Source organism: Salvelinus sp. IW2-2015, linkage group LG3 (assembly GCF_002910315.2).
Source record: "Salvelinus sp. IW2-2015 linkage group LG3, ASM291031v2, whole genome shotgun sequence".
Taxonomy (NCBI): domain Eukaryota; kingdom Metazoa; phylum Chordata; class Actinopteri; order Salmoniformes; family Salmonidae; genus Salvelinus; species Salvelinus sp. IW2-2015.
In genome coordinates this window covers 30505758-30518812 of record NC_036840.1, presented here as the reverse complement: position 1 = coordinate 30518812, position 13055 = coordinate 30505758, and the positions used below count along the sequence as shown (strand labels likewise).

General features: G+C 40.0%; 1 protein-coding gene across 6 annotated transcripts in view; it reads right to left on the bottom strand.

Moving 5' to 3' along the window:
• Nucleotides 1–1126: 1126 nt before the first annotated feature.
• LOC111954376 (nuclear factor 1 B-type) overlaps nt 1127–13055 on the bottom strand; it is a 114686-nt gene continuing 102757 nt past the window's right edge. For all 6 annotated transcript variants that reach the window (XM_070436006.1, XM_023974092.2, XM_023974073.2 and 3 more), the window contains one exon: nt 1127–7715. In XM_070436006.1, the coding sequence (XP_070292107.1) occupies nt 7580–7715 (136 nt within the window). In that variant the 3' untranslated portion in view covers nt 1127–7579. The remainder of the gene's footprint in view (nt 7716–13055) is intronic.

Genomic DNA, 13055 nt, shown 5'->3' with positions numbered 1-13055 from the left:
GCTGAAGTAACTCCGTCTCCCCTCCTTCCCTCTCTCTCTTTACCCTGCAGGAGGTTACTGAGGGAACTCAGGGAAGAGCTTTTTGTTTCACGAGCCTCCATAAGGTCCACCCTGGGAGGAAAAGTCGGAGAAAAAAGGCCAAAAACAAAGGCAATCACGAAACCCCTTTGCTTGAGCACCGCAAAGCCTAATAGGAGCGAATCGCCATCTAGTTAGCTCCAACAAATCACTGACAGCAGGCCTTGATAAAAAATTATGGAAAATATGTAGGATATGAGAACCGCCAAAACACTAGACTGTAGACCCTCTATTGAAGCCAGATGTTGACTTTAACTGGCCAATTTTGATAAATGGCATAATGATTACCATTAAACATCGGGGTAATTTTATATCAGTCCGGCACAATGTTGTTCTTCTTTTATAGACCAAATGAACTCAGCCCGGTGCCCAAGGCCAGGTGCTAGTTTCACCTTGATCAGAACCATGGCATGTGTGTCTCCACAGCATCCTGTTCCAGAATACATGCGGCGGCAGCCATTTTTGTTTTTGAAGTGGCTTATCTTGTGGGCACAGCAATGGGGGTTTTGGTGATGGCTAATATTGTGGGCACAGTGATGGGTGTTTAGATGGCAGCTGATCTTGTGGGACATAGCAATGGGGTTTCGGTGGATTTTGCAATGTCCAAAATCCCAATATGTCTGTGTGAAGGGCTTAGGAGTTCAATGTTTCATAGTCGTGACTTAGTGACCCACACTGGGAATTACCTCACTTGCTCCTCTGTCTCCAGTCAGCTCCCAACTCAACACATATCACAATATACCAAGTTAAAGGCCCATGTGTAGACACCTACAAAGCTCACCAATTAGCTTGAAATATAACCCTATAATACAACATCCCCATACCCACCTTCCTCTTCCAACCTGTTTAATAAACGGATAATGCCTACAACCATAGTTGATGCTCTAGGCATGTTATCTTACTAATTGGGATTAATGTCTCAACAACATAACAGTTATCACACTTTGAGCTTTAGTATTTATTGACTTAGACCAAAGTAACTATTTCAAAAGAAAATGGACAGTTGCCTAAGAATTTTAACAGACACAAAGAAGATGTAATACAACAGTCATTTTTGTAGCATAGCTCATTTTATTGTTTAAACAGTTTTGCATAGGAAATATATCCACTTCCAGTAATTGACTGCAGTAAAAACATCTGCTAGCAGTATAGGTTGGATATAACAGTAACAATCACCAAAAATGTTGAGCCTTATTTACACTGATTTTAATCTTGTGGCAATTTTAGCCCCTGCACCAAATGTAACCATCTCAAAGGCATTGCCTACTGCTTTAATGTTCTAAAATCAATAACAAAAAAAAGAAGGGATATCAAGGCCTTCGCTATACAGTTCACGACGCATACCTGTGGTTCCTAAACTGTCAAATATAAAGACATAAACAAAAAGGTTTCAAAAGTCCTCTAAAACCTACATTCAATACATACATAGACCTTTGCACACACCTGCTGTGTAACTACAAGTCACTACTGGAGACTGTTARGTATTGTTTAGTTGGTGGTGTTGTAGTAGTTGTGTTTTTTAATTCACCTTGAAGTGATTCGCCATAGTAATAATGTGTGTGCAGAGGGAGTAAAAGTGCCACAAGACCCATAAGAAGTCAACCATTCTGAGAAGTTGGCAAGCATTTTCAAATGTCATTAGTTAACATAATGTAGCAATTGACAATCCAAAGAAACACACTGTCCGAACGACGTGTACACATAGCTTTTTCCCCTCACAGAGCAAGCATGAGATGGGCGTACCCAGCTGACCTTCAAGTGAATGAAGCACAAAAAACCCTCTTGCAAAGACACATCTCAAACCAAAAACAAACCAACAAACAAAACTAAAAATTCAAAAAGATTTGAGAGAACACGCCAAGGCGCCCCACACATATCGCTTCGTTTTAAGTTGTTTCACTTTTTTTTTGTCATATCACATTTATTGACGATGGACACTCCACTGAGACGGTGAGCTTGAACAGGCACTGAATTATTCATATATTTAGTTAAGTGATTAGTAATACAGAAAATGCTGGTTTTTATGTTTCCTGCTTACAACAACAACCTGATGTTAATAATCAATACATGGAACACATCTATTGCTCACGTAAAAACACACCTCCTGAAAGCACTTTTGTCCATACATCTGTCCTCTTAATCCCTAGAGCACTGAACATGAAGTAAGTACAACTACACAGATATTGCATGATTGCCACTGGTCTTTCTTGCATAAGGTACTAATTGAACAGTTGACCATGGATAGCCTACAACAATCATGACTGAATATTGAATAATACTCATCTCTGTCATGCCTTTCTCATCTGTGGGCCTATTTGTCATTCTGTGAAAACGGTTTAACCCTTGTACATGATGTCCATAGATGATCAAATCAAATTAGCCCTTTGAAAGTAAACATTATGCAATGTACGCAACACAAAACCTGCCTATACCTGACTACTTATTAAATATCTACCATGAGTGGGACACTGATATAAAAGGTATTTTCATCCATATCGGGTGAACTGTTAAGAAATTACAGGACTTTTTGTACATAGTCCCCCCATTTTAGGGGACCAAAAGTACTGGGACAAATTCACTTATGTGTATTAAAGTAGTACAAACTTAAGTATTTAGTGCCATATTCATGGTAAATAATGTATTGTGTAATTTTGTTGTCACTTTTATTGTAAATAATAATAGAATATGTCTCTAAACACTTTACAGCATCGTGAATGAGTTGTGAATAATGATGAGTGAGAAAGTTACAGACGCACAAATATCATACCCCCCCAAAATGCTGACCTCCCCTGTTATTGTAATGGTGAGAGGTTAGCATTTCTTGGGGGTATGATATTTGTGCGTCTGTAACTTTCTCACTCATCATTATTCACGATTCATTCAGGATTATCGGTAATCGTGGTAGCATCCACATTAATGTAGTCTTTAGAAATATATTCTATTCTTATTTTCAATAAAAGTGACACAATACATTATTTATCATTCATTTCTATTGGGCACAAAATAATCTGAAACAAACAAAACAAACAGAAAATTCATCCAACAAGTTCGTAGAGTCACAAACTTGATTGCATCTTTTGTTCCCCTAAAATTGGGAGACTATGTACAAAAAGTGGTGTAATTTCTAAACGGTTCACCCAATATGAATGAAAATACCCTCAAATTAAAGCTGACAGTCTGTACTTAAACTTCATAGTCATTGTACCATTTAAAAGTTTTGCAGTACAGAGCCAAAAGAACAAAAATGTGTCACTGTCCTAATACTTTTGGAGCTCACTGTAGATGAAATTATGAAAAGTGCAAAAATCTGTGATGCCTGGGGGGCCACAAAGGACTTACTTCACCCAATCCTCACAGCGGAACTACTTGCTTGATGTTGCATACACATGCCTGTTCCAAATCCAAACCCATAATGGACACTTCAAAACTTTGTCAAATGCTAGTGCCAAATTCCTCGTGGATTGTTGCATCATCCTGTAATTATGATTTTTCTAAAGGAGGACTTTCGTGGGATCGACATAACACACTTGATATTAACACAGTAGAACAATCTTTGATGACACTTCAAATGTTACCCTGGTATTCACTGGTGGTAGGCTCAAACCAGGTGCCTTTATTGTGAACTGACATGGATAGATATCCCCTACGGTAGAACCCAATCAAACCCCCCCTCGCTCTCTCTCTGACATGGATTCACAACCACATGATCACATCACACATTCTACTATGGCCGCACTAACAAAAACAAGAATTTCAAATATTACTGAAATGTTTCCAAAATGGAAAGTTTATTTATTTTTATTTTATGGTTCTGTATAGGATACTTTACCTTAATACAGGAATATTAAGGTTATAAAATCCTTTAATTTTGGATTATTTGGGGAGAGCTGGAGAGCAAATCAAGCCCAGCCTTGTTTTTTTCCCCTCCTAAAATGGAATTGACTTATATAATACCCAAGATGTTTGAAAACAATTACAAACAAGGGTGTCAAAGAAAAAGCGTGAAAAAGATTACAGTGTACAAACTCCTGTCTATAAGGCAGGTTTCTCTATAGAAAGACCCTCATCTTCGCTCGATGTGTCGTGTCACCCTCTCTATCCCTCGTGCATTCTCTCTTACAAGCATGCACACACACGCGCGCACACACATACTCACAAACACACATTACTCGCAAGCTGCCAAAAGCAGATTTTAACCCCAAAGAACTACTGCTATCGACGCCACCATGGCATTCACCTTTAAATACACCCAGTCTTCTACCCAAAATATCAACATCAAGTCTGACACGTTTCTATCACACGTGACTAAGGGAAAATGCCCTTCAGTGGGGTCTCCAATGGCCAGAGGCTGCAAAGCACTTGTTTGTTTTTTTCACACACAAAAAGCAGAACAGTGCACATAGAACGGGGTGGTTTTTGTTTTGTTTTTTCTTCCCAAAATCAGAATAAGTATCTTGGTGAAGGAGGAGAGAATAAGCTTGACTTGAGTTTAGGAGGTATTATACACTTTCTGGCCTCTCAAAGAGTGTTGCGTATACAGTACAGTACCTTTCTTCGAATTAAGCAGGTAAGAATGTTCACAATTGCTGGGATAGACTGCAACAGGTTGTGGATCGTGTCTATTTGAGTTATAAAAGTAGTTTTTTGTATTACAAAGTGGGAGAGTTGTGATTGGAATTTGTAATGCCCTGTAACGCCTAAGATTTAGTTTTTGTTCACATATGTAATATATTTTTTTGTTTGTTATAGATTTGACGTAACACACTTGGGGAAGACGATAACCTATGTGCTACTGTATGCAAGTTCTCTATTGTTGTTCTTCTCCGGGCCCTACACAGTACAACGAAAATAGTAGATGTCCTTCCTCTGTAGTCCACAGCTTATTACATGATAAAATCAAGGCTCCCTATAGCGATAACAGGTAGAGATGTCCCCAGGGTGTATACAGATATAGTGCATATATGTTGACTAATACTTTCTTTAGACTGATTTGACCGGTTTCACGCGCATTTTGTCGGTTTGTTGATTGTACCGCATGTGTAACAGGTCACTTTATATATACTGTATTTTTAAGGCATCTACTTGGGAATTGCATATAGTGACTGATAATAGAATGGCACCGTGTTATGTTAAGGGTTAATGCTTATATAGCTTCCTGCTATTTTTTTTACAATTGCAGTATGATTTCAGTTTGCAATTGTTGGTCTGATTAAGGTTAGCGTGTTCCTCTCTTGAATTTTAGATTTTTTTTGTGATGGTCCCACAAGTCAAGCCGTCTCTCCTGTGAAAATGAGCTTAGTCAATGTCACATGCTAGCACCCCAGGTGGGAAATTGAATGCAAAGAGTCAAGTTTGTCACAGTAGACAGATCCGTGACTTTGCAGCCATACGAGACCAGCGGGTGCATTCTTTACAGACGAACAGTAAGCTTCGAAAAATGGCCCCCTCCCTCCCCCAAGAAATAAAAACTAATTGAAACATGTCTCTCCATCTGTCAATACACTACAATAAGACCGTGTCATTCACTGCATAGAAAGCAGTCCCTACTTTGGTCAATTAAAAAAGGAAAACAACAACAACGATATCAACAAAATAAATGCATTACAATATTGTCTATCTCCAAACTAGCCTCTAATAATTGGCGTATCTATAAGCACTACCTACATAGGCAAAACTTGGTATTGCATAATTTTCATAAATCTGAATTCTTCTCTCCTCAATAGTAACTGGAAGATGAAAAACGAAAAACAAAACGATAAAAATGATAAAACAAAAATGAAAGGTTATTCGAAAACCACCGAAAACACTGAAAAATAATGCTGGTGATTATAGACTTTAGAACGGCAACTATACTTGATATGCACCGTAACTGTGAGATAAAGTAGTAAATGAAAGTAAAAAATCAACAATGTCACAATTTTCATTCAGAGTAAAAAAAAAAAAAAGTATTATCATAAATTGTTTAGTTTCTTTTCTATAATGGTAATAAATGCCGCAAAAAAACAAGTGTAGTGATWTCTTTATATTCAAAGGCAAGGCACGTATGTGGACTATATGTCATCGTGCAAATGAAGAGTATTGGAGAGATTTGTCATATAAATATATCTGGACTTGGAGAGAAGTGAAGTCAGTAAACCTGCCTTGCACAATTCTAGATTTCAGGGAATGCCACCACTGTATCTGGGATTTTTAGTGTTCAAGTGGCAAAATGTGCAACCCACTGCAACCTTGCAGGTTCGAGGTTGCACAAAAAGTGTAGATTTTGATACATACACATGCATTTTAGTGAATGACTTCAACAGCCTGCATTCGGTTTTTTTCTTCTCCGTCAAGTCATATTGTAAACACAAGCTTCACAAGCTAATGGCCAAATGAATATGTTCTTGATTTCGAATGGCATTTTATACACTATGTGTGTTTCATTTTTTTACTGTTTGTTATCTTTTCCACAATAAATAAAAAGCTCCCCATGAGACTGAGTAGGGCTCAATAGAAGTGCTGGCTTGTTCATGTTCAGTTCTGCACAGGTAGCTTAATGCACACCTTCAAACACGTCTCTGCATTTCAGGCTTAGTATTTTTTTCTTTCCATATTGAGACACAAAGAAATGCGACTGAAATCAACTCAAATGTTTTTTTTAACATTTCACGTTTACGTATTTAAACCCCAAAAAACGTATATTTATCCCCCTTCCTTTAGAGTCTTAGGGCTGACAGACTGATAGCTTCCCTTCAAAAATTCAATTGCACTTGCCTCTTTCGAGTTTTCAAGAATTTTTTTTTTTAAATCTTAAAAAAAAAAACTTTTTCTAAAGGAGATACGAATTCTTTCAAAAAAGGGGTCAAATCTCTAACCTAAAAATAGTGTTTTAGTCTTCTTTTTTTTTACCATAGTAAGAGTTAGGAGTACTCTTAGGAGTATAACTAACTTTTAAGTAGATAGCAGTACAGAATCAACAGGATAATGAGTAAAAAAAAATAATATCACAGTAAACTGAAATCTAAGGGAAAAAACACTCTGAATTCACAATTTGTTCCTATGGTTACACAGTGAATAGTTTGACATAGAAGGGGTAAAGGTCAAAGTTGAATAACTTACAGTCGGGTACGTCTACTACCAGCCAGTCTTTGTGTGTTTCAGACCACTTCCCCTGTTCGTAAACCAAGGTTAGAAACTCCCAACATCAAAATGAAGAAGAACACCACTATTAGACTAAGAGTTGTCATGCAAAACATTAAGGCATCTTAAGTTTTTTTGTACAGGATACATCACAGTATTTTGAATAGAAAGGCTCTTTTCACACAATGACTGACTGGCATGGCGAAGGGTTAGCTAGAGTGGACCGGATCAGTTTTGCTCCAAACCTACTCGAGTCTTCTTGGCCAATGTCCCGAAGGYGGYGGGGTTTGGGGGGGYGGGGGGGGGGTAAGCACCATTGTTTTAAGTGCTGCTTGCTGGTTAGTTCCCCCGTAGCCGACACTTCTTGCCCCTTGAGCGGTCTTCAGTTCTCTGCCTCTGTGTGGAGGAGGGGGGGTTCACCAATGATGTTTATGCTGTAGTTCTGGTGGACATTTGTTGGCAGAATCGGAGTCCCGTTCGTGACTTGGAATGGAACTAAGCTCGCCCAGGTACCAGGACTGTGGAAACACAACAGAGAGCGAAGGAGAGAACGGAAGAGGGTTTTGAGTCACCTGCATTGAGCAATGGAAGCGTTTGGACACTTTGGAAAGCATGAGTAGAGATAAGATAACAGCAGAACAATCCGATTTTCTACACACACAATCATGAAATACTCTGCAGCATTACATTACACTGTAACACGACATCACTATACAATGAACAGTTAACATTTTAGAGGGATAGTCAGCTGAGAAAAATAGTCAGCTGAGGACAAAATACAAAAGGATTTATTCATAATGTCAAACCTACAGTAAATTAACCAATTATTTTGTTAGGCAGAAAACACAATTCTGTGTATATAGCATTTATGTCTTGTTAGGATGTGTAATTATTATGCAGCGTCAATCAAATGTCTACGAATCCATCAATCAAATTCTATGGCAGTGTTTTATGAAAAAAATACAAATTAACGGCACCCAGAATAGTTTCATCCCTCTCAACCAATCATGTTGCTTTATCCAGGAAGAGTTTGATGTAAAGGTCTTATGTCTAGTCTAATCAGTCTATGGCTCGAAGGGGGACACAGTCAAACAAAGCGCTTCCAGTGTATTCCACCGATTCCTCTGAGGAGGATGTCAAGCYAGGATCACACCTAATCCCATATTGACAGACCCTCTCCATGTTGATCAATGGTGCTACGGAAGGGGGTTGGGGTCTTTACAAATCCTCCCCATCCCCATTCAACGCACGCTAATGCAACACAACACAGCGATTGTTCACCGGAGGCGCAAACCGAAAGTGCAGCCTGCTTGCGAAACACAAACAATGTGTTGTTGTTCTCAAGGGGCTCAATGATACGTACATGTCGAATAATGAATGAATTACCCCCCCCCAACTGCTGCTACGTCTGAAATACCTGTCTCGTCTTGCACAATTGCTGCATTATAGGCCAACACTATATACAGGGCCTGATATATAGACACAAAGTAGAATCTTATTATTCGGGGGGGGGGGTATGTTTGAAAGGTTATGTAGGTTAACTAAGTCCCGTCACTGCCCCATGCAGGTGTAAGGCTTCCTCAATAAATAATAAATATGGAGAAGAGAGTAGATTCCTGTTGTCAGTGGGATAGGAAGACTACCTAACGAGGGAAAAGGAGAGGAGTGGGGACCGGATATGGTGGAACACAGACTTCATTTTCCCTGAGGCTGTCCCACCTGACAGGACTGGGTCTGTGTCCATGAATGGTGTCTAATGATCTGGTCTGCATTTTATACAAAACCCTGGGAAACCCTCAGCTAAAAACAACGGGAACCACATATTCAATACGTTGCTAAGAGGATCATAGAAAATAAAACAAGAYAGAGAAAGGTAGAGATAAAGAAATAACATTTGACAACTAAATTTGATAAAGAGGAAAACATTGGAATCTTGTACAGTCAGTTCCAGTCCTATAAAGGGTTAAAACACCAGAGATGATCTACACAAACTATTTGGGCAGGGCTTTTCTCTCCTCCTCCATCCTTCTTTCTCCTTGACTCCACCTCCCTTCATCATTCTCACTCCTCCTACCAGCCCCCTTACCCTCTCTCTCTCCCTCCCTCTCTTTCTTCTCCCTCCTGTATTTGCGTAACTCTCTCTGTCTCCCTCTCTCGCTGGCATGCCAAAAATCATCTGACAGGAAATGAGAGATTACGTTTTTCCTACCTTGCTGAACAAAGAGAGCTCAGAGCAGGCTAGTTCCCTGCAGAATTCTGTCCTTCCCTCGTCTCTCTAATACACACACACACACACACACACACACACACACACACACACACACCCTCTCTCTCTCTCCCACTCTGTGTCCTACTCTAAAGGCCTTCTCAGGTGAGGACAGCATAGACACAGTAAAGGTAAACAGTGTTCACTATGTAGTCCATCACACTGTCAATCTCATATTACCACATATAGAATTTCGCCAAATTATTCATGGTTTACAAAAAAAGATGATGTCTTTGCTTGAGTTAGGGATTTCATTAATTTAGCCTTTACACTGAAGTGCAAGGCTGTATCTCAAATGGTACCGTATTCCCTATTTATTTGACTACTTTGGACAAAGGCCTAAAGTGCACTATATATGGACGCAYCCCAAGTTCACTTCCCCTACACAGGCCCGCAGGTGGCTTCAGACGAGGGCACTCACTAACACTAATGAGAGAAACAACTTCCCTCATGGATTCCTGCTGCGTAATCTATCCCCATGGCCTCCTCTAGCCCCATCTTAGAGCTCCACGGACCCAAATCACACTAATTCTCCTCCTCACAAGCGGAGCTCCAGCGTCCAGCGGGCTTCTTTCAAGGATTAAGCCAACCAAATTAGATTATCTAATGGCATCTTAATGGATTGCTGACCCATTTCCTGCCGAATGGCAACATGCAAGTCTGGGAGTGTTTGAATTTGGGTCCTAGTGTGCAGTGGATAATACAAACACACATCATCTTAATGAAATGTCATTTAAACAGCGGATTCAACTTCTCAATCCTCTGAGCAAACCTTTGCTAGTGAAATGATGGAATGCTTAATCTATCTCTGAGATTCAGATTACTCAACGCGTGCAGAGAAAGACAAGTGTAAGCAAGAGAAAATCAACCAACACAATCTCAATACACAATGTCTCAGTACAGTCCATGAGCGATGCACCAGGTTATTCAGATTGTCAATACTTTGCTGATAAGAATACGGAATTCCTTATCTACCCCCGAGATTCAGATTACCAAGACATCACTCAGTCTGAGGAGTAAGCAATGTGTGGTTAGTTTGAAAGTTACAGATAAAATGCAGATTAGATGAAAGATAGCATCAACTATCATTTCAGGGTCAGGGACAATATAATGCCAAGGTTCCTACTATCAACTAAAGTGTTCTACAGTTGCAGTTAGCAATCTACACTGGCACTCTTCAGGAACGTTTGAATTCAGTTCCTATCGTACAGATACTCAAGCTCACCCAGCTAGTTATGCTTTTGTTTCTGGAAAATCTACAGAAGACAATAAACTTGTCTGAGCTGTCCTCTTTGCAGTCTTTATCTTTCAAGAGGCAGCACTGATGATTTCATGAACTATCTTACTGAAAATATGGAAACCATCAAAAACACACACCTCAATTGCACTCAGAAACCCGGTTATAGGAGACTCATGAGTTTGGAATTCCATGACAGAAGACATTGATTTAAATACCTGCTTAACTTTGAGTTGTATTAAAAGTTTCAAAGACAAATAATAATGTTCCAAAAGCAAAATATAAAAAACGTATACCGTGAGGAATCTGAATTGCGGTATCCTGATGTGCTGGTAAATCAATTAATCAAGTCTGACTAGAAATTGGTTATTCTTTCACTGCACCTCTCATTGCTCCTAAAGGCTTGGTACTGTACAATCAGGGAGGACCAGAAGTCGAGTCTCTGTTAGTCATGTCTTAGCAGAGTGGGAGAAAGAGATAGAGGGAGAGAGAGGGCAAAGAGAGAGAGAAAAGAGAGGGAGAAGTGAGAGAAGTGAGAGAGAGGGCAAAGAGAGAGAGAGAAGTGAGAGGGCAAAGAGAGAGAGAGAGAGATAGAGGGGGAGAGAGAGAGGCATCCTTGTAGCTCAGGCATATATTTCCTCTTACCTCCACTGGTCTATTAGGAGGCCTAGAGAAGGGGCTCTCAGAAAACCCTTTAACCTCAGAGAGGGCAGAGTAGGCCGGTGGAGGTTTGAAGAGAACAGCACAGAACATGCACCCCATCTCTCCCTCTATCCTATTAGGTATACAGCTGTGTTCTACCATTTCAGAACAAGGAGAAACAAGGAGAAACTAATCAGGAAATGCTTCTACACCTGCATTGCTTGCTGTTAGGGGTTTTAAGCTGGGTTTATGTACAGCTGATGTAAGAATGGCTTTATAAATACATTTGATTGATTGATTTATTGATTGACTGAGCTAGTTTCTCTGACAGACAAGGCCCTGTTGAAATAGAAGTTAACATGTTCTCAAAGAGAGGGAGACAGAAAGAGAGAGTGAGAAAGCGAGAGAGAGCGAGAGAAAGAGAGAGAGCATTGACGGAGGTACGTGTCTCTTTAAGTAGGCGGAGTGGGGATCAAGGACAAAGCCGGAGAGGCAGATATGTTCATATACTGTAGCTAAAACGTTGACCTGTAACGACATGTCTATGCATTGGCATTGTTAAGTCTTTCCATAGAATGGTTTTACAGTAACTGCCACAATTACATCCAAAATGATGAAAACAAAAAATATCCTTCTTCTGACTACGCTGCAGCAGTAGATGTAAATAAGAAACTACACTGAGTGTACAAAACATTATGAACACCTGGTCTTTCCATGACACAGACTGACCAGGTGAATTCAGGTGAAATCCATGATCCCTTATTGATGTCACCTGTTAAATCCACTTCCATCACTGTAGATGAAGGGGAGGAGACACGTTAAAGAAGGATGTTTAAGCCTTGAGACAAGTGAGACACGGATTGTGTATATGTGACATTCAGAGGGCAAGACATAATATTTATTTTCTTTGAACAGGCTATGGAAGTAGGTTCCAGGAGCACCTATTTGAGTGTCTCAAGACTGGGTTTTTCACGCTCAACAGTTTCCTGTGTGTATCAACAATGGTCCACCACCCAAAGGACATCCAGCCAACTTGACACAACTGTGGGAAGCATTGGAGTCATCCCTGTGGAACGAACACTTTCGACACCTCGTAGAGTCCACGCCCTAACGAATTGAGGCTGTTCTGAGGGCAAGAAGGGGTGCAACTCAATATTAGGAAGGTGTTCCTAATGTTTTGTACACTCAGGGTATATAAATAAAATGACCGCAATGTACTGGCACCTCAGAACACCCATACAAAGGGCTTTCTGTCTCCTCCACGCAGTTTGAGACTCAACTCAAACAAAAGAGTAAGAAGAAAAGCAAAGAACAGTCAGAGATTTAAAGAAACGGCTTGTAACGGCGCTAGCCTGTATCCCAGATGGCACCCTATTCCCTATATAGTTCACTACATAGTTCACTATATAGTTCACTACATAGTTCACTACATAGTTCACTACATAGTTCACTACATAGGAAATAGGGCGCCARGTGGGACACATCAATACTATTTGTGTGAGCTGTCACACTGCCGAGGCCTCCAACAGATGTTTTATGTGTGTTTTACTTTCCCTGACACAAATCCAATCCAAGGCCTTCCTAAGGCTCAGCAGAAATGAAAGATAAATATGTGTTGCACTGGGAAAGGAGGGAGAGAGAGAGAGAGAGAGAGAGAGAGAGAGAGCAAGAAAGAGGGCTGGAGAGAGAGGGACGGAGAGGGAAAAAAGAGAG